Source organism: Xenopus laevis, chromosome 6S (assembly GCF_017654675.1).
Source record: "Xenopus laevis strain J_2021 chromosome 6S, Xenopus_laevis_v10.1, whole genome shotgun sequence".
Classification (NCBI taxonomy): Eukaryota; Metazoa; Chordata; class Amphibia; order Anura; family Pipidae; genus Xenopus; species Xenopus laevis.
This window is the reverse complement of record NC_054382.1, coordinates 44,762,374-44,790,336: the sequence shown is the minus strand read 5'-3', so window position 1 is coordinate 44,790,336 and position 27,963 is coordinate 44,762,374. Positions and strand designations below refer to the sequence as shown.

Here is a 27,963-nt window from a genome sequence, read left to right as displayed (position 1 = left end):
CTGTCCTTTCTGATGATTAACAGCAGTCCTCTATGCTGTTGTCATTTACATCAACTTAGGGACCAATTCACAATATACAGTATATAGAATAAAAACAATCTTGATCAGTATTTCAGATTCACATTACATGACAGCTAGTGTAACCTCAATTTCAGCTTATTATTTGCCTAAACCCTAAGCTTAGTTTTTAAGCATCTGTCCAGAGGACCCTGACCATGTGCAGTGTCACTAACGCTCCAAGATGTGAGCTCCTGTGACAACTTTGAAGGCCTGGATCATTACTGTTATAAAGATGAACCTTTAGACTTGTGCTCTAAGTTCTAAGGCGTTTCTAGCAATATACAATTTTAAAGTCCAGTTCTCCTTTAAGGCATTTAATAAACCCATAAAAGATGAAAGTGATTGTTGTGGAAAAAATGTTAAGCTACAGCGCTGCGAAATATGCTGGCTCTATATAAATAAATAACTGATCACCTATAGGCAGTTTTGTCAGACCCTAGTAGCGTTTTGTTTTGTCCAAAACAACAGAAATGCCAAACGGTAGACTTTATCAGACAAATAATTGAAGGTATGCTATTTTTTATGATAACATAAATTGGTTGAAAGGACCATTGTCTAATATGACTGTTTTTGGCAATGTTGGCCCGACTGTGATTAGTTTGGCCACAGTTCAGCAATCCGGATATAACTAGTGTTTAGTGATGGGCGAATTTGCACAGAATTCCTGTGATTCGCCGCTGGCGAATAAATTCACGAAACCGACTCTAAAATTCGCCGGTCTCAAAAAAAAATGGACGCCGGCGCATTTTCGCCAGCGCATTTGTGCCGGCATCAAAAAAATGGATGCGGCGTCAAAAACGGTTGTCGCCGTCAAAAACGAGACACTGGCGCCGTTCACAAATTTTTTGCCATTTCACAGGAAATTTTCGAAACGCCCCAAATTCGCCCATCACTACTAGTGTTGCCAGTCTTTTTTGTTTTACTTTTGTTTAAATTAGGAACTACAACTTACTTACTTCTTTTTTAATTGATAGATTGATAAGGAAATTGTCCTTCTCAGTGTGTTAAAGGAACCAGTCAGCCGCTCCATATTTGACTATGCCTTAAGATCCAAAGATATTGCAAGCCTCTTCAGACATCTTCAAATGCGTCAAAAGAAAAGGAATGGCTCTCTCCCAGAATGCCCTCCTCCTGAAGATCCAGCAATAACTCAGCTCTTAAAGAAACTTTTGTCACAGGTATAGCATTGAAAGCTTTTATTGTAGTCCTTACTCTAATTTACATAAAGCAATACATATTACTCTCTCATCTCAGGGGGACACAGGCACTGGTGGGTTAACTTCACCTTCCGGGAGGAAAGGACACTAAAAACAAGAACTTTGACAGCCCTCCCTGGGGCCAGCCCGCCTATCCCAGCAGGCCACACCCCCACCAGGAGGCTGTCACACCCCAGTTTTTTTAGTGTCCTCATGGACACTCCTTTTAGGTAATTCCCGGGCAGGAATTCCGGTTCAGCCCCGGTTGATTCAGGGCATTTTGTTGATGGGGCAGGAGCTACTGCTCTGTCCCCTGAGCCCTTGTGCACCGTGAGACAGGAGCTGCGGCTCAGTTCTCCTGGTTGGGGTGCCAGCGGCTGGCTCCGCTCTTCCGCACCCCCAACCCAGTAGTGGTTCTCCACTTTTGGCTCCGACCACGCTACTCCCTTACCCAGGGAGCGGAGCGGCAGATTTCCTTCCAGAGGCATTTTTTGCGGCTTCGCGCCGCTCACAGGTGACGTCATCGCGCATGCGCGCGCACGCGCGCGCACTTCCTTCTCTTCGCGCCGTTTTTCCTTTTGCTGGGCGCAGTCTTGCAGCGCCTCTCCTGGATCACCAGTCTGCCACAGGCTCTCCAGACCGCACAGGGCTCCATCCTCCTACACAGGCATTGGCAGGCTAACTTCCTCTTCCAGAGGCAGAGTCCTTACAGGCACAGATTTTCAGCGTTCAGGCTGCATCTCACAAGGACGGCTGACACCCTCTTTCAGGCCTGTATCATACCTTACCTAATTAGACCCTTGGGCTACCTTTTCTAGTTAGGTATATATATATATATATTATATATATATATATATATATATATATATATATATATATATATATATATATATATATATATATATATATATATATATATATATATATATATATATATATATATTTTTGTATTCCATACACATACTTCGGGACTATGGCAGATCCCACCAGGGAGGGTCCTAAGCTGCGTTCTACGCAATCTACTGCCAAGGTTCCTTCCGTGCCTAAGGTCTCCTTTCTAGCATGTTCCAATTGTCGCTCCAGACTTCCTCTGGGTCACCCTGAGCCTACATGTACAGCATGTTCGCAGCCTTCCCATGCCCCGGCTTCCACGGACAGCCACGGCGCATCGGCTGCAGTACCTGAACCTCCGTGGGCTAAAAATTTAGCGGATTCTATTTCTTCCCTTCAGGGACTTGCACGGCTCCCCGAGTCTTTAGACAAGTTCCTTGCCCAGCTGGCTTCCCAACCTCCCTCTGGGATATCCGGGAAACGTAAGGTCTCTGACACAGTCTTACTTCCGAACTCCGACGAGGAGTCGGAACTGGCAGAGGATGGCCAAATTTCTGACAGGGACTCTGACGAGGATTCCCATCGGGAACCTGAGATTCCTCCAGCCATCTCAGACATAGACAGCTTGATTGAGTCTGTTCTCGAGACTCTTAACGTGTCTCCACCTGTCTCAGCCGATCCTTCCACTGATCTCTTTAAGAGACAGAAAAAGACGGCTAAGTTGTTCCCTTCACATGACCAACTTTTTTCTGTAGTCAAGGATGAGTGGGCCTCTCCAGAACGCAAAATCAATCTTTCCCGTCGCTTCGCCCTTCTCTATCCTTTTCCCAAGGACGACACTGATCTTTGGTGCCTCTCTCCTACAGTCGATCCACCTATCTCCCGTCTAGCCAAGTCCACCACCATTCCAGTTCCCGACGCGGCTGGATTCAAGGATCCTATTGACAAGAGGCTGGAGGGATTCTGCAAATCCATATTTTTCGCCTCAGGTGCAGCCCTCAGACCGACCTTCGCTACCGCTTGGGTCAGTCGCGCTTCAGAGGTCTGGGCCGATCAGCTCTGTCAGGCTGTTATAGATGGTTCTGACCAAGCTTCTATTTTACAGCTGGCGGAACAACTCAAGGAGGCTTCCCAGTTCCTCTGCCAGGCATCCTTGGACTCGGCGAAGATGATTGCCAGGGCTTCCGCCACTTCCATAGCGGCCAGACGTTTCCTCTGGCTCAAACATTGGTCGGCGGACTTGACATCCAAGAAGTCACTTGTCTCTATTCCCTTCGCAGGCAAGGTTCTATTTGGCACTGAGCTAGATAAAATCATCAGCCAGGCTACAGGGGGCAAAAGTACCCTCCTTCCACAGAACAAGCCTAAGCAGCAGTCGGCAAATCGCCGTTTCTCTCGATTTCGTTCCTTTCGCTCCAAACAAGCTAAGACTCCAACCACAGAAAGGAGCGCCCCTTCCTTTAGGGGAAAGTGGAAGAGACCTGCCTGGTCCGCTGGCAGACAGACTCAGAAACCTTCTGCCGACAAAGCATCCTCTTCCTGAAGGTTTGACCACCTCCCGAATCGAGAGGGTGGGAGGGCGTCTCCTCTCTTTTCGGCAGGTCTGGTCTCACTCCTTCGTAGATGCCTGGGTCCACGAAGTGCTCCACCAAGGTTATTCCATAGAGTTTCGACATCCTCCTCCAGAGAGATTTCTCTCTTCTCCCCCACCGTCCAATCCCGTACGCAGAGAAGCCTTCTTAAGGGCCATTTCCGCCCTCCAACAGGCGGGGGTAGTGGTACCGGTACCCAAGGAGGAGGAACGGCAGGGATTCTATTCCATCCTCTTCTGCGTTCCCAAGAAGGACGGAGGAATACGTCCCATTCTGGATCTCAAGAAACTCAATCGTTGCCTCAGACGTTTCTCTTTCCGGATGGAATCCATCCGTTCCGTCATTTCAGCAATGGAACCAGGGGAGTTTCTTTCCTCCGTCGACATCAAGGACGCTTACCTCCATATCCCTATCCACCGGGCGCATCATCGCTACCTGCGATTTGCCTCCCTGGGGAAGCACTTCCAATTTGTGGCTCTCCCTTTCGGCCTGGATACGGCTCCTCGGGTCTTCACCAAGATCCTGGCCCCAGTTTTAGCCCTCCTTCGGTCTCAGGGGAGTGACCCCCTACCTGGACGATCTCCTCATCAAGGCTCCATCAGCCCAGAGAAATCGGTCCGATCTGTCCCTCGTGATCCAGACCCTACAACAACATGGATGGATCATCAACTTCAAGAAGTCGTTCCTGGTTCCCGCACAGAGAATGACATTCTTGGGGACTCTCTTCGATACCCAGCTCTGCCGCACCTTTCTTCCAGCGGACAAGGCTCTAACTCTACGCAGTCGCATTCTCTCTCTGGCGACCTCGCCATGCACTCCCCTCAGATCTTGCATGCAGGTACTGGGGTTGATGGTCTCGGCGATAGATACCATTCCTTTTGCTCAGCTTCACACTCGTCCCCTTCAGCGAGTCATCCTGACACACTGGGACCCAGAGAGAACGTGTCTGGACTCTCCCATCACTCTCCCCTCTCCGACGAGGACTTCCCTAAGGTGGTGGCTTCAACCAGCCAATCTCAGCCAGGGCAAGCCGTTTGCAATCCTTCACTGGACCATCCTCACCACGGATGCCAGTCTCCGGGGTTGGGGTGCGGTGTGTCAGGGCCAGACGGCACAGGGCAGATGGCTCCCCTCAGAGACATCTCTTCCAATCAATGTCCTGGAACTCCGAGCCATTCGCCTGGCTCTCCTTCACTGGACAGACTTCCTCAGGGGCAAGACCGTCAAGGTCCAGACGGACAATGCCACGGCGGTGGCATACATCAACCATCAGGGAGGGACTCGCAGCAGGGGAGCCATGCAGGAGGCCTCGCGCATTCTCACCTGGGCGGAGAAGTACGTACCGGCCATTTCCGCAGTCCACATTCCGGGAGTGGAAAATTGGACGGCGGACTTCCTCAGCAGGGAAACTCTCGATCAAGGAGAATGGGCCCTGCACCCAGAAGTGTTCGCAATTCTGACCGACCAATGGGGCATGCCAGAGGTCGACTTGATGGCCTCCAGGACCAATGCAAAGACTCCGCTTTTCATGTCTCGGTCACGGGATCCAAGGGCCGTCGGAGTAGACACGCTCACGGCTCCATGGCCGTTCCACTTCGTTTACGTCTTCCCCCCCCTACTTCTCCTCCCCAGGATACTGAAGAGGATCAAGCGGGAGGGGGTCAGGACCATGCTAGTGGCTCCATACTGGCCCAGAAGGGCCTGGTTTGCAGATCTCGTCAATCTCGCAGAGACGGAGCCCATCCATCTTCCAAATCGTCAGGATCTTCTAAGCCAGGGCCCAGTATTCCACCCGAATATTCATCTGTTCCATTTGACGGCCTGGCTCTTGAGACCTTAGTCCTCAAACGGCGGGGGTTTGATGACCGAGTGATAGCGACCATGATTGCTGCCAGAAAACCTTCCTCCTCTCGTATCTATTACAGAACATGGAGGACTTACATCACTTGGTGTACCGCTCACTCTTTTCCCCCGCATCGTTACAGCACGGCCCGCTTACTCGGATTTCTGCAGCAGGGCCTTGATTCAGGCCTTCGCCTTGCCTCCCTCAAGTCTCAGATCTCTGCCTTGTCCGTACTTTTCCAGCTCAACATTGCACTGAAATCTCCTGTTCGGACCTTCCTGCAGGGAGTCGCGCATCTCGCCCCTCCCATTCGGGCACCTGTACCTGGTTGGGACCTCAACCTAGTCCTGACGGCTCTGCAGGGTGCTCCCTTCGAGCCCCTCGCTCAGGCCTCGGATGTCCTTCTCACCTGGAAGACCGTGTTCCTCCTCGCTATCACGTCGGCCAGACGGGTGTCCGAGCTAGCAGCACTTTCCTGCCGTTCGCCTTTCTTAATTTTCCACCAGGACAAGGCTGTGCTCCGGCCCATACCCACCTTCCTGCCAAAGGTAGTATCGGCCTTCCACCTCAATCAGGACATTGTGGTTCCATCCTTCTGTCCACACCCTAAGTGTTCTAAGGAGACTGCACTACATTCCCTGGATGTGGTCCGCGCTCTCAGATATTATGTTCACAGATCCGCATCCTTTCGCAGGTGTGATGCTCTCCTCGTCATCCCTACTGGTCCACGGAAGGGTCTGAAAGCTTCCAAGACCTCCCTTGCCAGATGGATACGATCCACGATTCACCGGACCTACCAGATCGCCGGTAAACCTTCTCCTCTGAGGGTCACGGCCCACTCGACCAGATCACTGGCGGCTTCCTGGGCAGCGCGGAACATGGCTTCTGTGGAGCAGATCTGCAAGGCTGCCAGCTGGTCTTCCATCCATACCTTCACCCGCTTCTACCAGGTTCATGTTGCCTCCTCCTCTGAGGCTGTTTTCGGTAGGAAGGTACTGCACGCTGTCGTGCAATCTTCAGCTTGATCTACCCACCCTTCTTGGGACTGCTCTTGAACGTCCCTCCAGTGCCTGTGTCCCCCTGAGATGAGAGAGTAAGATGGATTTTTGTTTTACCTGTAAAATCCTTTTCTCTCTTCATCGAAAGGGGGACACAGGCACGCCCATCCCTTATGATCTCAAGCTTAGCCGCGGAAGGTTCCTTCAGACAGTTCTGTCTAGATCCAGCATCACCTCCTTGGTGGGGCTCCCAAGCCCTTGTGTTTTTAGCTCCTTTTTTGTCCTTTTTGCGTGGACATCAGTCAAGTTAGCCCAAGGTTCTTCCTTGGTCAGTTCTAGTTAATTCCTCAGTTATCTTTTACACTTTTAACGTTCTGGGGTGTGACAGCCTCCTGGTGGGGGTGTGGCCTGCTGGGATAGGCGGGCTGGCCCCAGGGAGGGCTGTCAAAGTTCTTGTTTTTAGTGTCCTTTCCTCCCGGAAGGTGAAGTTAACCCACCAGTGCCTGTGTCCCCCTTTCGATGAAGAGAGAAAAGGATTTTACAGGTAAAACAAAAATCCATCTTTCTCTTCCCTAGATTGGGGGACACAGGCACCATGGGAGATCTAGATCCTACAGCTGAAAGGAAGACACTAAGAGGTTAAAAGTGGCTCCTCCTCCTACTCAGGGCTATATCCCTTTGCATGCTTCCCTCAATCTACAGTTTTTTCTTAGTGTCCTCAGAAGGAGGAAGATGGGTGACCGTGATACACACGTGTCACAGCTGGGAAACCAGATATTCCTTCCAGTGCCCCCCGCAGCCACCTCTTCCCACAAGAGGATCTGCCCATCTTGGCCTTCCCACTCCGCAGAGGCTGCAGGCTCAAGCTCCCTACCCCTGTAGGCCTGCACTGGTATCCCAGTTCTTTACCTGCAGATGCCATTAGATGGGCCAAGTAACTAGGGGCTCCACTCTTGCTGGCCCACATCCTGTGCCGGCTGTCCCAGCCTTGGCCCTTCCCGCTGACCCCCCTCCTCCATCTGCCTCCATCCATGCGGCATTCTCCGTGTCCAGTGGATCCTCACGCGAGATTTCACAGAGAGTCCCCTGTGTGCCGTCACATCTGGCTGCCATCTTGACTGCATGGAACCTCCACACAATCCGGATGGGACTTCTGAACTAAAGCCATCCTTAAAGGGGCTTGCCATCAAGAAACCTCCATAGTACTGAATGCACAAATGGCGCTCTCCGTCCTAATTTTGGGGACACCTGATTTACAGACCTCACTGGTAGGGTTAACTGGTGGCTCATTATCAGATCTACTGCACTCCATTGTCTATCTTGGGACAACAAGTGCAGATAAGTGGCTTTACCCTTTGCCTGCCCTTTTTTTCTCATCTACCCTGACAGCAGCCCACATAATGTCAGAGGAGACCTACCTACTCAAGACACTTAACCAACCTAGATCCACTACTCTAGTGTCAACTCAGCGGACCCCTACTGCACTCTCTGGAAATCCACCCACCCTTTCCTGGCCCCTGGTCTGCCTCCGGCGACCTTACCATACAGCACAACAGCTACATGCTGTGTGTTCTCTCCCATTCCCTTGTGGAATTGCAGAACTTGGACATAGTGGCTTGCAGCTTCACCTCAGACACTGAAAGACCAGACTTCTTCCAAAACCAAGAGAGTCTCTGAGGAAGAGTGCCAGATGATCTCAGGCGAGGATTCGGAACCCATTTCTGATACCCCTAGAACCCAGAGAGAAGTGAAGAAAGGTGCAGATTGAACAAGTAGCCGAGCTACTAGGATCTGAAAATCCTTCCACGGACCTATTGTTCTTGCAGATAGCAGATGCCAATGCGTATCTGTGCGAGGCTGCGCTGGATGTGTCCAAGCTTGTAGCCAGGGCTTCCGCCCAGGCCATTGCTGTACAATGTTTTCTATGGCTCAAGTCTTGGTCAGCTGACCTCACATCCCAATGGTCCCTAGTCAGTCTACCATTTGTATGCAAGCTGCTCTTTAGAGCGGAACTGTAAAAGATCATCTCCCAAACAACAGGGGGCAAGAGCCCGTTATCCTAAAACTACAGAATTGTAAGCGACAAATGGCAAAACATCAACAACTTCCTCCCGTCCGTGTTATAGCTCCTCCTCTGCCTGAAGGCGTGCTCACTCCGGAAAGTGTGGTCTTCTCGGCCACCGGAGACTCTTTCGGGAGGTGTGGAAGAGCATGCTCATGGTTCAGTGGGTTAAACAACTGGTCTTTCAGGGCTACTTGATCGAGTTCTTGCGTATCTCCACCAAACAGATTTTTTTTTTGTCTCCCGCCATCCGACTCAAGGGCACAAGAGGGAGGCCCTCCTATCCATCATAGAAGACCCCTTTTTATCGGGGTCGTCGTACCCCTTCGGACAGAGGAAGGGGATTTTATTCCAACCTATTTATCGTGCTGAAGAGGGATGGTTCTTTTCACCACGTCCTAGATCTCAAAGAACTCAACAAGTTTACACTCAAATGTCACTTCAAAATGGAGTCCATCCAGTCCTTTCTAATGTCCATGGAACCCAACGAATACATGTTGGTGGTGGACATTAAGGACATTTATTTACACGTACCTATCCACCACATTTTCCACCAAGTTTTTTGTCGCAGGGCACCATTGGTAGTTCATAGCCTTACCATTCAGCCTGACCTCCGCCCCAGCGTATCACCAAGGCAGCAGCAGCACTGGCAGACCGTTAAATCTTTTTCTCTTCTTCTACATTGTGGAAAAGGCCTACCTTCCCTGGAGTTATTGTTTTACCATGGGCAGTTGATTGTATCTTGGGGTCAAATTCATTAACCTCCGAAAATTCGCCAGCGACGGCTTCACTCATATTGCAACACTTCGCCAGGCATAGTTTCGCCAGGACAATTCACTAAAATCCGAGGTTGCTCCAGGGCGCCGAACGCTGGCGAAGTTGCGCTAGCATTACTGCGGCAATCGATTTGAAGTTGCGCTAGCGTTGCCTAATTTGCATACAGCGGGAAGTTAAAGTTGAATGGACATATATTTTGCAGCCAATACATTACACTACACAAGCCCGGGAAACCTTAATAAAATCAAATAGAATTGTTATATTGCCCTACACATAAGCTCAATGTATAGTTTATGTGCCATATGTTAGGAAGCCAGGTACCCCATAATAAATTTACCATCTTTTGCAGCCTATCACCCTGAAAAATGAAAAGTCGCCAGCGTTTTTTGGGACTTAGAAAAATTTTCAAAATTTTTTTGAGGAAGTCCTATCTACTCTATTGCACTTCGCCTGGTCTCAGGCAAGTCTGGAGCAAAAGGTAACGCTCAGTAAAATCTGCATCTTCGTGAGTTTGCGTAGTTACGTCCATTCGCCAGAACGCAACTTCGCCAGGCATATCTCTTTCACTAACAAAGTAACGCCTGCGTCCGTTAGTAAATCGGCGAAGTAACAAAATTACGTCACGTCGCGAATTTTCGCCCCTTGGTATCCAGTTTTCTTCAGTTCATCCAGTTTTTTCTTGGGCGTTGTTAAGGTTACTAAAGTTGTAAGAATTACAGGTGTGGAGTTCCTCCTCTATTCAGGGTCAATATCTGGGCTCTTCTCTCCTTCTTTGGTCTTGCAAAACTGGTATTTGAGGGAAGCAGGTAGGGGTTATAGCCACTTTTAACTTCTTAGTATCTTCCTTCCAGCTGTAGGATCTATTTCCCCCGTTGTGCCTGTGTCCCTCAATGTAGGTTAAAAGAAAAAAATTTAACGGCGAGTAAAAATCTCTCTATTCTGTAAATAAGTATTGATGAAAACTTTCTAGTAAGTAGTAGTGCATGATGTGTGTGGTGTATGGTTCACAGAGCATTTATATCATGTTGGAACTGGTCACCTTAACATTTCAACATCAAAAAATTTGTTGTTATTATAGGTTTTTTTCTCTCATTATTTACAATCCTAGCAATGTCGGGTTTCCTAATATTTTTCTATGTTGGAGCATATCACTAGTTTGTGCAAATATAGTACAGGTATGGGATTCGTTATCCAGAAACCAGTTATCCAGAAATAAAATAATTGAAACTTTCTCTGTAATAATAAAACCGTACCGTGTACTTGATCCAAAGTAATCCTTATTGGAAGTTAAACCAGCCTATTTGGTTTAATGTTTACTTGATTTTCTAATAGACTTAAGGTATGAAGATCCAATTACGGAAAGATCCGTTATCCGGAAACCTACAGGTTCCCGAGCATTCTCAATTAGAGGTTCATGCCTGTATTCCAAAACAAAGAATTAAAGACCACAATAATTAATAGAAAGTAGTTTAAATGTTTCTGTTTAATAATGGAAAATGTTTATTCAGATGTTTCCTTGTTGCAGTGTCCTTGACATATATTTTTCTGTCACTTTAGGGTATGACTGAAGAGGAAGAAGATAAGCTTTTAGCATTAAAAGATTACATGTTAAAGTCTAACAAAGCTAAAGCTAATGTAGCAGATCAAAGTCATATCCATGAAAGTTCACTGAAAGGCGTGATTGACTTGTCTGCTTTGGGCCTTACTGGAAGACAGGCGGATCTTATTAAAACAAAGGTGGATACAGATGATAAACGTGGTATGTGCTAATATGCTTCCTTCAATCGATAATAAACATAACATTTTACTTCTGATTTCTATAACAGGTGCTTGGGGAACATAGGGACCATGGGGGTATAGCATTCACCAGCAGGAGGCAGGACACTATAAGAATTAGAAGGCGACTCCTCCACCCTGTTGCTATACTCCTCACCAGTTCCTGATTTAGTCTAATAGCTTCTTTTAATCAATCATAAATATAAAGTTTTATTTATTTATATGTCAAAAGAAAAATTGTGTAGGGAATGTTTGTGAATTACATTCCATGAAATTATAAATTTAGAAACTCCGTATTCACTAGGAGAGACGTGTCGCAAGTTGCCATAATGTTTTGGCTATAAAGTCTCTTCAGTGGTAATTCTCAGATTAGAGCATGTTATGGTAAAGCGCCCACAGAAAAGTTTGTGGAGGGCTATGTCTCATTCATTTTATCTAAAACATATAAACCTGGTGTTTGTCATTAAAGATTTATAAGAAGTTGGTAATAATGTTTTTTAAAATTGTTTAGCAAGAAAACACGTCAAGCAAGAATATAATGTGAACGAAGAGTGGAAAAGCATGTTTGGGGCAATGGAGCCTGCAAATATTAACCCAGCAGCAGTGAGAACTTTGCCAGCTGCTGACCAAGAAGCCACAAAACCTGTTCGCTCTGAGTCTGCTGCTGCTGTATGTGCTCCTTTGTCATCTTCACCTCAGGTATATCAGGTTATCAGAATTTGTAATGCTGGAAGCTGCTTTCATTTACAAAATGCGTTTTACTTTATAGTTAAAGGACATGCCTATAAACTCATCTTCATTGAGGTTACATACAGTGGTATGAAAAACTATTTGCCCCCTTCCTGATTTCTTATTCTTTTGCATGTTTGTCACACTTAAATGTTTCTGCTCATCAAAAACCGTTAACTATTAGTCAAAGATAACATAATTGACCAGAAAATGCAGTTTTTAAATGAAGGTTTACGTTATTAAGGGAGAAAAACTCCAAATCTACATGGGCCTGTGTGAAAAAGTGATTGCCCCCCTTGTTAAAAAATAACTTAACTGTGGTTTATCACACCTGAGTTCAATTTCAAAGGTTATAAAGCCATTTCTAAAGCTTTGGGACTCCAGCGAACCACAGTGAGAGCCATTATCCACAAATGGCAAAAACATGGAACAGTGGTGAACCTTCCCAGGAATGGCCGGCCGACCAAAATTACCCCAAGAGCGCAGAGACAACTCATCCGAGAGGCCACAAAAGACCCAGGACAACATCTAAAGAACTGCAGGCCTCACTTGCCTCAATTAAGGTCAGTGTTCACGTCTCCACCATAAGAAAGAGACTGGGAAAAAACGGCCTGCATGGCAGATTTCCAAGGCGCAAACCACTTTTAAGCAAAAAGAACATTAAGGCTCGTCTCAATTTTGCTAAAAAACATTTCAATGATTGCCAAGACTTTTGGGAAAATACCTTGTGGACCGACGAGACAAAAGTTTAACTTTTTGGAAGGTGCGCGTCCCGTTACATCTGGCGTAAAAGTAACACAGCATTTCAGAAAAAGAACATCATACCAACAGTAAAATATGGTGGTGGTAGTGTGATGGTCTGGGGTTGTTTTGCTGCTTCAGGACCTGGAAGACTTGCTGTGATAGATGGAACCATGAATTCTACTGTCTACCAAAAAATCCTGAAGGAGAATGTCCGGCCATCTGTTCGTCAACTCAAGCTGAAGCGATCTTGGGTGCTGCAGCAGGACAATGACCCAAAACACACCAGCAAATCCACCTCTGAATGGCTGAAGAAAAACAAAATGAAGACTTTGGAGTGGCCTAGTCAAAGTCCTGACCTGAATCCTATTGAGATGTTGTGGCATGACCTTAAAAAGGCGGTTCATGCTAGAAAACCCTCAAATAAAGCTGAATTACAACAATTCTGCAAAGATGAGTGGGCCAAAATTCCTCCAGAGCGCTGTAAAAGACTCGTTGCAAGTTATCGCAAACGCTTGATTGCAGTTATTGCTGCTAAGGGTGGCCCAACCAGTTATTAGGTTCAGGGGGCAATTACTTTTTCACACAGGTTTGGATTTCTTTTCTCCCTAAATAATAAAAACCCTCATTTAAAAACTGCATTTTGTGTTTACTTGTGTTATCTTTGACTAATAGTTAAATGTGTTTGATGATCAGAAACATTTTGTGTGACAAACATGCAAAAGAATAAGAAATCAGGAAGGGGGCAAATAGTTTTTCACACCACTGTATGTAGGGCACAGTGAACTATACAACTGACACAGTCATACACAGTAGGGACCAGAAAGTTTGTAAAAGATACAGAAATTCTGGACTGTGTCTTCTAATTTCCTTAAATGGGGTTGCATTGTCCTTAATTAGATAAAATACAAAAAGCAAAACATGTATTTTCAATTAAATTTACTGTTCAGTATATTGTCATAGCATTTCATAACTAATTGGCATTATATTTTGAAATTGTAAACCTTCAGAATGTGCTATTTCCCCGTGTAAATAATAAGGAAATTGCTTTGCAATCTTTACAGAACCCAGAGGTGTCTTCTACATTTGTCTGATTTATTTTTTTCTACTTAATATGCCTAGACATCTGATGGGACAGGGATCCATTCAAGGAGGCCCACCATGCAAATATATACCAGTATTTCCCTCCCTTCAACCTTCCAGATTCGCATGACCACTTGCAAGAGTGAGCTTCAACAGCTAACACAGCAGAAAAGGGAACAGTGCAATGCAGAAAGAATAGCTAAACATATGATGGAGAGTGCTGAGTGGGAGAGCAAACCACCACCAACAGGTACAAAGGAGCTTTTGACAATTTGTTAAGAACATGTACAGTTATCTCACAAAATCTATTCCACAGAAACTGTCATAGTTTCTATGTAGAGTTTACTGACATAAAACAAGGTATGTAATCACAAAGCTAATTCTTTGACAACATTAGTTTCTCTGGAAAATATATTGGAATATACTGGTAACTGTTATTTTTGCCTCCTATCGAGTACTCTGGTCCCCTACTGGGGATGATTCTGGTGCAGGCAGGCATGTTAGGACACACACATGAACATATTGGAGTGAGTAGGGAATAAACAGATATCAGACACTTGAAAAAGGGCATATGTTGCCCGAAACATGTTGTGTGGACAATAAATTTGCACATCAGCAGTAAGTCTGCTTCAGCGTCCTTTCTGTTCTCAATCTTCGTGAAAACAGATATTTAATTATTGATAACTGAATGCAAGAAACCCCAAGTTAGAATGTAGCTTATTTTACAAGCCTACCTTTAATAATGGTAATATGGCACCCTCTGTGTTGATGTCATATATCAGCTTAAAGTGATACTGACACTAAAAAACTATGTTTTAAAATATGAATGTACATTAAAAGTTACATATAGGTCACGTTGATTGTTTTTTACTGAGAGGTTTGTTTTTTTGTAAGTAATTGTTAGTTGAAGTTCCTAAACCTGACTGTTTTGCCAACCTGACTGTCCCATCTCAGCCTGTCATTTCTAAAACGGACTTCTGCTGCCCAAATATGGCAGCCCCTCATAGAGGAAGGAGTCAGATAGGTAATGTAAAAGAATTGGGCAAATACTTTATGGAAAAAATTAAGTAGCATGCAAAGCCAATATTATGACAGATGGTGTCATTATTTCTTTAAGACAACGTAACAGACTAAGCCTTAAGGTGGCCATAGACGAAAAGATCCGCTCATTTGGCGACATCGCCAAACGAGCCTATCTTTCCCCGATATGCCACTAACGGGCATGGCTATATCGGGGGTAATCTGAACGTTTGGCCATATGGCCGAACGATCAGATTACGATGAGAGCGCAATGGGCTCCGGCGGGATCGGTTGGGACAAAATCAAACCTGTCTGATCGACCAAACGACCATCTCCGCCAGACGAAAAATGTCGGGACTCTCCACACACACAGTCCGAAAATCGTATGAATCCTCGATTCGTACGATAGGATCTTAGCGTCTATGGCCACCTTTATTCTGCAAAATTACATTAGCGATTAGGTACAAGAAAATGTGATCTCTGATAAAATACGGATAAAAGTTAGTGAATATGGTTTCCTTGTCCTTTAAATATCTGGTAAAATGAAACTTTAATTGTCAATAGTAATACCCTAAAACAGTGGTCCCCAACCAGTGGCTCATGAGAAACATGTTGTTCTCCGACCCCTTGGATGTTGCTCTCTGTGGCCTCAAAGCAAGTGCTTTTTTTTATAAATAACTGGCTTGGAGGCTTAGAAAGTCTCTCTTAATTGGCAGCTGTCCCTGTAATTAAACATTTAAGAGCTAGTTACTGTGCTTGAGTGTGAAGTATTTTCCTGTCATTTTGCAGAGTTTATTTTCCTTTGCTAGGAACTTTCATACATTATGGGTTTCTTGTCAGGATGGCACCCAAAAGGCCTTCTGGTGGCACATCTGCATGAACACAAGGGTCCGGTAAATCGTATAAGAGTCTCTGATGAACATTCCATCTTTGCTACTTGCTCAAATGATGGAACAGTCAAAATATGGAACAGTCAAAAAATGGAAGGAAAAACAACCACTACCAGGTACAAAATATTAGAAACTTTGCAGAAAAAACATTTGCACAGTAATCATTGGGTTTGGTACAATCCTAGTACAACAAATGATTCTGTAAATAGTAAAGCATTATTTATAATTGTGTTTCAGCATGGTGACCATTTCCAGAGAATTTTAGGGCCTATTTTTAAAGCCTCAGTAATTGACAAAGTAGGAAGGATGTGAATTGGTTTGATGCCATTGCAATTCTATTATTTTAATGGCATAGTCATTTGACTTGATTAGCAATGGGCATTAATATTTCAATTATGACTTCTCTGACTTTTGCAAATAAAACAATCTTCATCCTTTCAGAGGAATGAATGACAATTTCATTAGGTCTGAGCTGGAAAACAAATATAATTTCCATTAATTCCGTATAATATCCATCTTGGTTGAGCCAGATGTTTAAGCTCTATATAAACGAGACAATGTGTGAAAAAACACAGAAGTATAAGTTCCAGGTAGTTTATGAATGGAACAATCGAGCTCTATAAATAGGAGAAAAACTTGGAAATTCTGCACCCTTCCAACTTGAACCATGATCCTGCTTAGTGAGCACTACCAGAAGTTGGAGCCTTGTAATGACATCACCAGTACGCCCCCCCCCCCCCCAAAAAATGCTTGCCTTCACTAACTTTCCATAGTAATGCAGGCTAACTGATGGAGAAGGAAACATACCTACAGTATATGGCCAGTGCTGTAGTTTTCTTGTTCATTGCTGATCGCTATTTGCTTGTCTCCTTGCCTGCTCTGTGATGTTTGGGAACTTGTTAGAACTTTTTACCCAAATTAAGTTCGGATCTATGTAAATGCTCTGTTGCACTTGTATTTCCATCCCCACAAATGTCCCTACTAACCATATTTATTTTTTATGTAGGTCAATATTGACATATTCCCGCATTGGTGGACATGTGAAGACACTGACCTTTTGCCAGGGATCCCACTACTTGGCAGTGGCTTCTGATAATGGCAATATTCAACTTCTTGGAATTGAAGCATCTAAGCCACCCAAATCCCCAAAGATAAACCCACTTCAAAGCAGGTACTTTGTATTCACACATCTTTTTTTGCTAGCCACAGAGAAATAACCCATTTCTGCAGTGCATAAAATATAATAATTTACTGTTGCATATAATTTGTGATTTTTCTTGATTTAGAAGATTTTCAAAAACTTCAGTGTAGCCATTCCATTTGCACATTATTGTCAGTCAGGTTCTATCCCATACCTAAATGATTATATAACATAAATTAAACAACCCTGACCTCAAATGTGCTTTACCAATGTAGTTGTACGTAACTGCCTACACAAGGGTGGTAGAAGGCCATAACTGTTTTTTCTTTGCGGCAATATTTTTTCTGCCAAAAAAATGGCATTTTTTCACATTTCCCTCATTTTGATTTGACTAAAAGTCCTTCCATAGATGTTGGAGCATCTCTTTGTTTGAAATGTGAACAAAATATTCAAAGATCTGAACCCAAAAGACGTTCTAGTGACTATTATTTGTTTTCTTCCCCTAGAACTCTAGATCTGCAAGAAGATGGCTGTGTGGTGGACATGCATCAGTTCAATGCAGGGTCACAGTCTGTGCTCGCCTATGCAACTGTAAATGGTTCATTGGTTGGCTGGGATCTGAGATCCCCTAGTTGTGCATGGACATTAAATCATGATCTCAGATTTGGACTAATAACATCTTTTGCTGTGGATATCCACCAGTGCTGGCTATGTATTGGTAAGGATATTGATGATGTGGAGCAGGATTCTGCTTTGGTACAATTTTATCTGTTAGGTGTATTTCACTTTTTCATACTTCGTTATTATTTTTATAAAGTGAAACAGAATATTGACCGCCAGATAGCAAGATTTAAAGTGGACCTGTCACCCAGACACTAACATCTGTATAATAAAAGTAATTTTCAAATAAAACATGAAATCTAATTTTTATTTTATATTAAAGCATTCATAGCTTTTGCAAGCTCATTTAAAAATCTCGGCTGTCAATCAAATATTGTCTGCCCCTCCTTTTTGCCTTAGGCATAGAGGCGGGCAGACAATTACTTTCCATTCAGCACTTCCTAGATGTCACTGCTCGCCCCACATTCCCCCCCTGTCTTTTCACCATTTAATTGTGTAACCAGTGCATGGGGATGAACACCAGGTCCCCCATTCTGGAGCACAAACAAGATTATGATGATGGAAGGCTTGTCTTAATAACAGTGTCCACAAAATGGCTCCTGCCTGCTTGCTATAATTATGAATTCCCAGACTGAAGGAAACAAGATTCAAATAATGTATATAGTGTAATTAAAGTTCAATTTGTTTGACTAATGTGATAAAATAGGATTTTGAATAATTTCTTTGGGTGACGGGTTGCCTTTAAACAAACAGTTTAAACACAGAAGACCAATCTCCGAAATGGATTGATTTAAATAAATGTATATATTACATATTTACCATGCTAGTAGCAAAGATGTAGCTGAATATGAAAACAACAGGCATTGCCCTAAATATCTACTTTAGGAAACTCTAAATATATGTTAGGATATAGTACTTCCAGTCACGTCCAGAAATCCATAGTATAAGAGGGTACTAACATCTACAGTATAAGGGCATCCTAATAGCCTGTAGTTGGGTTTTAACTTAATTAATTAATCCATCCAAATGTCATGTTTGTCTGTCTTTTTTTTCTGTATTTCCATGTTTCAGGTCTCTTAATAGATGGCCAAAATATGATTTGACTCTCATTGAAATATTCTGAACTATAATATATTATAAACTGCTCTGTATGATGATGATTCATTTTTTTCAACAAGCATGCTCCCTGTGTTCTTCATTCTAATTTTTTTATGTTACATGGGAGCAATATAGCAATATTTAATTGTATAACAGTATTTTGAAATGTTATTATTTTCAGAGGAAATTACAGCATGCATATTTTGCAACAGTTTATGTTTATAAATAGTATATTTGTATCGTGCTAATTTCACTTAAATTTCTGCATTACTCAAGGAACCAGCAGTGGGACTATGGCTTGCTGGGATATGAGATTTCAGTTGCCAATTTCAAGTCACACTCACCCAGCCCGTGCACGTATCAGACGTCTTCTTATGCATCCACTCAGCATGCATACCATGTATCAGTCTTGGGTAATAGCAGGTAAGTACAAGCTCTCTGTTATCTCTATCTGCATCTCAGTTACTCTTTTTTTCCCCCAAAACCCTCTACTCTCAAGATTTAAATAGCCTCCAGTTCCCTACTGTGCCTCAGGCAACCCTGCCTTAGGTGCGGAGAAGGGCCGACAATCACTCTGTGTTCTCAGTGTGAAAGAAGGTGAACAGAGTACAGTATATGTAAAGGTCACCCTATCCACAGTGTATACTTGCTTCCAAACTGGAAACAAATTGGGTTCTAGTTTTAGTCATTGCCAATAAAAACATGACACCTACAATCTTTTTTTCCCCTCTTTCTTCATACAGCTGTTCAAGGAAATAATGAAGTCTCAATGTGGGATATGGAAACTGGTGATCGAAGATTTACACTGTGGGCCAGCAATGCGCCTCCACTATCTGAAATGCAGGTAATTTCCTCTTAGGCAGAAGTCCCCAACCTTTTTAACCCGTGAGCCACATTTAAATGTAAAAAGAGTTGGGGAGCAACACAAGCATGAAAAAGTCCCTTGGGCTGCCAAATTAGGGCTATGATTGGCTATTCGGTATCCCCTTTGTGTATTGGCAGTCTACAAGAGGTTCTACTTGGCACTATACTTTTTACGCAATTAAAACTTGCCTCCAAGCCTGGATTTTAAAAATAAGCCTCTGCTTTGAGGACCCTGACAGCAACATCCAAGGGGTTGCAGAGCAACATATTGCTCACAATCTACTGGTTGGGGATCACTGCACTTAGGTGTATGGCACACATTCTGACCACCATGCTGCTTTTAAGAACCTTTCACCACTTCCCATTGGAAATGTATGACAAACACTAGTGGTGACAGGTAGACACCAAAAAACAGTACTTGCTCCAACAATTTAACCACCACTATGTCTGTATGAGCTTTAGGATTTGCCTAAATTGGGGATGTCCAGCTAGTAACATATGAAAAAGAAGAAAAACCGGCTCTAATCTTCTCTGGACAAATATGGACACATACATTAAAGCAAAACTAATTTAAGATTACTTTTAAATTTCACAGGTTAAATCCCTTGTAAATGAAAATAGTATGTTATTAAGTGAGACGCTTGGCAATTCTTACCAAGCGGAAAGGTTTGACCTGGGTGTCCAGACCCCAGGCCCTTCACTTGAATTGGTTAATGAACGGAAAACAGCCGAAGGGCTATAACTCACCGGATTAGCCAAATGGTCCGGGTGCCGTGCCCCGAACCCGTAGCTTAGGCAAATTCAATCTTCAAAATAAAACAGCACGCACTCCTGCGACCAAGCCTCATGGCTATGGTCGCAGGAGTGCGTGCTGTTTTATTTTGAAGATGTCCAGCTAGTGGCAACCTTTTTATAACTTAGAGGTATAGGGAAACATTCAGTTTTAAACAAGTCACTATGCCTTCCCCAATCCCACCACTAACCTTTGTCAAACTCCAACAAGGCTGCAAAGAAGAGCAACTTTGTGAGTTATGTCGTGCCAGGGGCTGTGGCACTGTTTACATCAGAACAATGCACTGCCCTTATTTTAAGGGTTTATAAGTTATGGTTCTCATTTGAAATGCATGTTATTGATATTTATATTATCGTTTCACATATGACTTTCTTAATAGCCATCACCTCACAGTGTTCATGGAATTTACTGCAGTCCAGCAGATGGAAACCCCATATTACTGACTGCAGGATCAGACATGAAAATAAGGTATTTTATTTATATTTCTATGGATTTTAAGGAATTGGCACATAAATTCCTGTGAGCTGGCTCATATTATAATACAGCCACTGCCCTTAGAATGATACTATTAGATCAAGAGAGATTTGTGAACTTTGAAATTAAAATGTGTTTTTATGGCAAAGTTACAATACATTATATAAGCAACTAATACAGTATTCCATTAATGTATATTATTAAAAGGTGTTGATTAACAACAGTAACAGTCTAAGTCTTCCAAAAATTGGCCACATCTCAAAACAGTCCCAAAAACAGGTTGTGTGGGGAAGGAAAGTGCAAACGGTCTTCATTTTTTATTTTAGGTTTTGGAATCTGGCCTGTCCAAAGAGATCCTATATTATTGCTGGGAGCACTAACAACTTACCCCCGGTATCTTACTTCAGCAAGATCATTGAAGGGACTGAGGTTGTGCAGGTAATGACACACATGCAAAATGCAACTCGTCTTTCAGGGGCTTCTAGCACTATTACCTTTCACTTTAATGATTTCTCAGTGATGTAATTATTGTTTATAGTTAGTGTCATTTGATTACGTAGTTTGTTTTCCTGTTCTTCCATTTTCCACCTTGCAATTTAAAATGACATTTATTTCTCAATCACATTAATCCTCATTAGCATAAACATTCTATTTTTATTTTGCATTTTTCTGTAACATTCGCAGTTTCGATTTCTTATACAGCGAAACCTCAATTTTGCATCCCTTGATTTTTAAAGGGGTGGTTCAACTTTACGTTAACTTGTTATAGAATAGCTAATAAACACTGACCCCATCTAAAAAAACAAATTCTCTGTAAGGGTGCACTGTTACTGTTATTGCTATTTTATTTACTCATCTTTCAATTCAGGTCCTCTTCTATTTATATTCCAGTCCCTTAAAGTAATGCATTTCTTTCCTTCTATTGTGTACACATGAGCTTCTGTATCAGACTTCCTTTTTTCAGCATAAACCTCCAGGGCATGGGTTTGAGCATGCTCAGTTTGCTCTCCCCCCCTCCCCTCCCTGCTGTAATCTGAGGGTCTAACTTTTGACTCTATTGGTGGCCGACACTTAATTCTTAGCTTTCTGGATATTGGGTTTTCAGAAAAGGAAATATTACACAGGAATATCAAGTAATTTCCTTCAGAAATATACAAGTGACTAAGCATTTTTTTTAGTACAGTGTACAAGATAATCTGATAACTCTTATCATGTGAGTTGCACATACTAGTCTTGTTGTTTTTCTGTGTTCATTGAATACCTTGTTCTGTTTTACTATAGGAAATTCAAAACAAGCATACCATGGGGCCCAGTGAGGACACTCCTCGAAAAGGACCCGAATCACTGCCAGCAGGACACCATGATATCATTACAGACATTGCCACCTTCCAAACCACCCAGGGTTTCATAGTAACTGCTTCAAGAGATGGTATAGTGAAGGTCTGGAAGTAAAGGAAGCACTCGGCCCAGAAATTCATAAAATTGGCATCTACCAATTGTTTTTTGAAGATGTTGCAGGATTTCTGCATCACAACTGGTCCAAGTAAGGCAACATCATTTGGAAACTGAAGAAACTTTGAGCCCTGTTCTACAGCCATAGTATTATATAAAAATGATATCAGTACATTAATTACAGCTGTGTATTATCTGTTGTATTTCCATTAGTGATCTGCATATGAAAATTTCAATCTTGTCGGCAAGAGACCAATTCTTATCTTATCTGCCAGTGTATGAGGGCTTCCGACAGGTCTTAGTCAGATATTGATCAGGGAAGGTTTGATTTTTCCGGCGATCAAGGGCCGCATTGGCTAGTGGATACGATCCTATGACTCATCGGCGCCCATTGTTTTCATTGTAACCTGATATTGCCCTGCCATTGGTGGGCATATCTGGGAAAGATCTGTTTGTTTGGCAACCTTGCCAATTGAGTGGATCTTATCATATATGGCCACCTTAAGTCATGCAAACATTATTTTTAATTAATTTACAATTTAAATACTTATTAACACCATGGTGTAAGTAAAGGCATGAGTTTTGCACAAAAATTATAACTGCTAATAAATATGTATATATTAACCAGAATTCTGTTTCTCTGCTCTCTTTGCAACACTTGAATGTCAAAAGAGTGTATGATTTGTGTTTATTCAGGGTCGGACTGGGCCATGAAGGAGCGCAGGAGCTGCAGGCTGTGGGGAGTAGGTTTTGTCCGGCAGGGCCCTTGAGGGCTGGGGTCCACTGGGTTTTTTCCCCCGTGTCCCACCGGCCTAGACCTGCTCCCCACAGCCAGCAACTCCTGCACTCCGTGACCTCCTCCACCACCCCTCACCATCCGATCATGTATAGTGTAAATGATGCGCAAAACAAAAGTACAAGCTGACGGGTAGGGGGTGTAAGCGGGACAGAGGGTAATTTGGCATGGGAGGGGCTTGAGGATTTGGGGCTTTAATAGTTTCTCTGTTCAGGTGCTGAGCAGAAATAATGGGCTATTCTTACTAATGCGAACAGACATTTGGGTCTAAGGAGTTTCAGAGCAATGAACAGCTTAGATGGCTGCTAAAGCTACAATACCATCACTGAAGCCAAGGAAACCAAGCCTGAAGAAAATCATTATACATAATATGTCTGTTTGATAAAGGCAGACATGAAGCTATTGTTTTCCTGTTTTAAATCAAGTCTATCTGCCACAAGTACTTCTATAACCAATGAATATCTAACTGATGAACTCATTGTACAAATATCCAAGGATATCCCATCAGAGTGTGAGGAGTTACTTATTCAAAGAAAACTGAGTCATGGGTTAATGTCAAGTTTAAACAGGTCTAGTAACACATAGAAACCAATCAGATTGCATCTTTTAGTGATAACCTCTTCAAATAAAACATGTGATTGATTGCTGTGGTTCAGTAGACGTGATGGTCCCAAAATTATTTATCTGTATACCCTGTTTTTTTATTCTACAAACAGGGCAATGTAATAAAATGTACAATAAAATGTAAAACTAGAGTTGTTTCAGTTTTTCATATGCAAAAGAGGCATTGTTTGGGTGCAGCGACTCTTCTCCCAGTAATTAAAGGCAAGTGTGAATCTTTATGTTGCACCCAGATGTTGCTCTGAGCTACTAAATATCTGCTAACAACGTTATTGATCTGGTGCCTGGGATTATAGATCCATCCAAATTTGTTACAGTGTTCTCTCTAAGACCAGTATATTGTATAGGAGCCTTCACTTATTTTATCCAATACATACATGTAAAAAAAAGTAGTATCTTTATTATTAACATTGGGATTCATCCTAAAACAGTTGTCCTTCCAAACGCAAACAATTACATTTACAAATACCTTTAAAACAATGATTAGATTTATATATTGTATACGAAACTTGCTTAGAATCTCAAAAAAAAAAAAAAATTAAGTTGCAGCAAAATCCGGTTAATCACTTGCAGAATAATTTCATTTTTGCGAAATGACCACCAGGTGCTGCTCTTCACGCACCCCTCTCCCTCAAATGAACAAACAATATATGCAGACTGGTAGTGTATAACAAGAATTAAACACTTCCAGTGCTATTTAAAGGTGTATTTAAAAAATAGCATATTTTGAAGTTGATAACTTACTCTACAGGAGATACTGTTAAAAAAAAAAAGTGTACAGTTTGCTTCTTGTCTATTCACCCATAGCAACCAATCAGCAGGTAGCATCAGAGGCAAATATGAATCTTAGGTTGTTCTCAAGACATGGACCCACCAACGCCATCCAGGAGACTAGCAAATTCTACCTTAGATAGTTCAAAACTTACATGGTCTATACCAAAATATGGGCCAAAACTTACATGGTCTATACCAATTTTAATTAATTAAACCCTGGCTTAATGTTGGTTTCAGCAAAAAGAGCTGTAATGTGTTGGTCTCCCCCAGCAAATAGATCTGCAGTTTGTGGATTCCAGCAAGAGTTGCATTGTGTCGTTAGCAAAGAGAGATGCAAAGAGGTGTGTCAGGTCCAGAAAAACACAGAAGTCGTCATCAAAACATTTTGGTGTAATTCACTTTCCAAAACATCATTCTTCTTTGTTTCCTTGAGTTTTGGAAGAATGCCATGATCTAAAGATCACATTTGTTGTAAAATCAGATTCTCACACCACTTTTGAACTGATTCTCCTATTCAGTCCCTCTACTGCTCCCCTTCCTTCCTAACAAAAATAAAACAAAGTAAATGCCAAAATGGACACCTGTAGAACCTAAATTCTCTAACGATTTTTTTCTCCCTTATTTTCTACGTAGAAGAGTGAGACCTGACTAAGAGAGCAGCATTGTATCACGGCACTGAGGCAAAAATGTTGGTTTTGGCAAAGAGAGTTGCAGTGTGTTGGTCTCCTCCAGCAAAGCGAGCTGCAGTGTGTCGATTTCAGTAAAAGTTCCTCTGGATTGAGATTTTTTTTCTTTAAAATAATTAAATGAATATAGTTAAATATTAAAAATCTGAGTGTTGTTTATTTGTACTACATAGAATATTGCTGTGTCCACATTCATTCTGTGTCAGGTTAAATCCAGCAAATATAAAACAAAAACATAGAAAAATATGGTTTCAAATAAAAATGGCCACTATACAGTCATATGAAAAAGTTTGGGAATCCCTCTCAGCCTGTATAATACTTTACTCCACTTTCAACAAAAAAAGATAACAGTGGTATGTCTTTCATTTCCCAGGAACATCTGAGTACTGGGGTGTTTTCTGAACAAAGATTTTTAGTGAAGCAGTATTCAGTTGTATGAAATTAAATCAATTGTGAAAAACTGGCTGTGCAAAAATGTGGGTACCCTTGTAATTTTGCATTTGAATGCATGTAACTGCTCAATACTGATTACTGGTAACACCAAATTGGTTGGATTAGTTTGTTAAGCATTGAACTTCATAGGCAGGTGTGTCCAATCATGAGAAAAGGTATTTAAGGTGGCAAATTGCAAGTTGTGCATCTGTTTGACTCTCCTCTGAAGAGTGACAGCATGGGATCCTCAAAGCAACTCTCAAAAGATCTGAAAACAAAGATTGTTCAGTATCATGGTTTAGGGGAGGTTTAAACTGTCCGTTTCAACTGTAAGGAATGTAATCAGGAAATGACAGGCCACAGGCACAGTTGCTGTAAAACCCAGGACTGGCAGGCCAAGAAAAAAAGAGAAATTTCCTATCATACTTACCGAAAATTTCTTTTCCTGGCCACTCTTCATGTCAGCATTACTATGGGTTATCTGCCCTGCCCCCTAATAGACAAGTCCCTCCCCAATCAAATAAAAATCCCACAGCCTCCTTACCCTTTCGTCTTTATAATTCAGTTCTGATGGGTGGGTCTGCTGACATGAAGAGTGGCCAGGAAAAGAAATTTTCGGTAAGTATGATAGGAAATTTCTCTTTTTCCTGGCCACTCCATGTCAGCATTACTATGGGACATCTGGCAGACCCCATTTTCTGACCAGCAGTTGAAAAACTTGCGGATGAATCCTCCACTCGTGCTTTGACAACATGGTTCTGCTGAGATAATCCGCTTGTTGATTGAGAACGCCTGGAACATGTACTGCTGTCAGATGTTCCAAATTCTCCTCTGCCCAAAGCAAAATCGGAGTCACTTCCTTCATGAGACGAGGACTTTTCGTCCCCCCTTGCCTTTTTACATAAGCCACTGCTGTAGCATTGTCTACTTTCACTTTTATTGCTTCTTCTAAATCTTCCTCCTCTGCTAGCCGAAGACTGACTTCCCCTCCATGACTGTCTGGCTGTATCTTTGAAAAAATATGTAGAGCCCCCGAAGGAAGCTCTTGCTCTTCCTGAGCCTCAAAAAAGAAAACCTTTAAATGGCTGCTTTGGTTTCTTCCATTGCTGCGGAAGAAAACAGCTTTTTCCTCCTGTCGCCTTGGCAATTACTTCTTCCAATTTCGGACCAAACAGGCTTCCGCCTACATAAGGTAGATTGCAGAGACTCATTTTTGAGGCCGTATCCGCACCCCATGCCCTAAGCCAAAGAGCCTGTCTCGCCGAAACAGACACCGCCATTGACCTGGAAGCTAGACGTGTGAGGTCCACCACTGCTTCTGACATGAATGCAACAGCCACCTTCAATTCTGCCAAGCCTGTACTTATCTCCACATTATTGGATCCCTCTGTCACAGCTTTATCCAAACTATCAATCCAGAGGGACACTGCCTTAGCTACACACACTAGCGCTACTGCTGGCTTACAGGAAGCTCCAGCTACTTGATACGCTTTTCGTATCTCGGACTCAATCCTTCTATCCATAGGATCCTTTAGGACTGACGAATCATCTATTGGCAGCATTGTCTTCTTTGCCAAATGTATCACTGGCGAATCAACTGCTGGCGCCGAATCCCAGCTTTTAGTATCTTGTTCTTTGAAAGGATAAAGCTTTGCAAATCTCGTAGCCAAAGAGGAGAATGATATCTTCTTTGCTGCCTTTCCCCACTCTATAGTTATCAACTCTGATACTTCTGAAAAAAGAGGAAAAACCTCTTTTGGCTTTGATGAAGATGGAAGATCTTTAGATTTTTTCTGAGACTCTTCAGATTCTTCTACTCCCAAAACTAACTTTACTGCTTTAATCAATGGATGCACTAATGACAGATCAAAAGATGATGATTCTCCCTCTTCTTCATCCTCATCCGAAAATATGTCTGAAACATTAGCTTCTAATACACTCTCATCCTCCGACGATGAAAAGGAGTGCTCCTCTTCTCTAGGCACTGAAAACTCTGACCTGAGTGGCGTCTCTCTGCAGGGACTGGAACTCCCCCCAAGAAGACGAAAACAAGATCGACAGAATTTCTTTCCAGGAAGTGGAGTTTCAAAACAGCCTGTACAAGTCTGCAGTGAAGAAGAGGATTTTCTTTTCTTGCCTAGTACCTCCGTCATCTCTACAGGGCAAGCTACACAGAAAGAACAAAGAAGAGAGAGAAAAAAGAGAGAGAGAAAAAAAAAGGGCCAAAAAATATGAAATAAAAAAAAAATATAGCAATATGCGATTTTAAATTGAAAAACAAAACATTACATACCAAGCAAAAAGGGCAACTGGCAGGAATAAGGCTGCAGAGCACACGGCAAGAGATAACGAACAACCTTTTCTCTGGCAATAAAAAACATTAGAAAAGGCATTAAAGCTAACAAGATCCTTCATAACTGAAAAAGACCCTACTCAGCAGCCTGAGTACCTCAAGCACATCAGCAAAAATAGTCGCCATACCTTTCCTCCTGTCTGCTAAAAGAATAGTCGCCAGCTGAATACACGCGCCAATTCGCAAGACTATTACCGGCGTTTTGACGCGCTGGATGACATCATCATTCTGCTCCTCCGTCTAAGCGCCATTTTGGAAAC

At 42.8% G+C, this 27,963-nt stretch overlaps 1 protein-coding gene across 1 annotated transcript in view; it reads left to right on the top strand.

Annotated features, from left to right (window-relative positions):
- Positions 1 to 22,671, top strand: part of pik3r4.S (phosphoinositide-3-kinase regulatory subunit 4 S homeolog) — a 40,437-nt gene extending 17,766 nt beyond the window's left edge. Inside the window, exons 9-20 of the mRNA XM_018269327.2 lie at positions 1,035 to 1,238; positions 10,917 to 11,118; positions 11,647 to 11,834; positions 13,728 to 13,938; positions 15,549 to 15,714; positions 16,605 to 16,769; positions 17,246 to 17,457; positions 18,735 to 18,881; positions 19,202 to 19,302; positions 20,495 to 20,583; positions 20,916 to 21,027; positions 21,871 to 22,671. Of these exons, the coding sequence (XP_018124816.1) occupies positions 1,035 to 1,238; positions 10,917 to 11,118; positions 11,647 to 11,834; positions 13,728 to 13,938; positions 15,549 to 15,714; positions 16,605 to 16,769; positions 17,246 to 17,457; positions 18,735 to 18,881; positions 19,202 to 19,302; positions 20,495 to 20,583; positions 20,916 to 21,027; positions 21,871 to 22,041 (1,968 nt within the window). The 3' untranslated portion in view covers positions 22,042 to 22,671. The remainder of the gene's footprint in view (positions 1 to 1,034; positions 1,239 to 10,916; positions 11,119 to 11,646; positions 11,835 to 13,727; positions 13,939 to 15,548; positions 15,715 to 16,604; positions 16,770 to 17,245; positions 17,458 to 18,734; positions 18,882 to 19,201; positions 19,303 to 20,494; positions 20,584 to 20,915; positions 21,028 to 21,870) is intronic.
- The last annotated feature ends 5,292 nt before the right edge of the window (positions 22,672 to 27,963 follow it).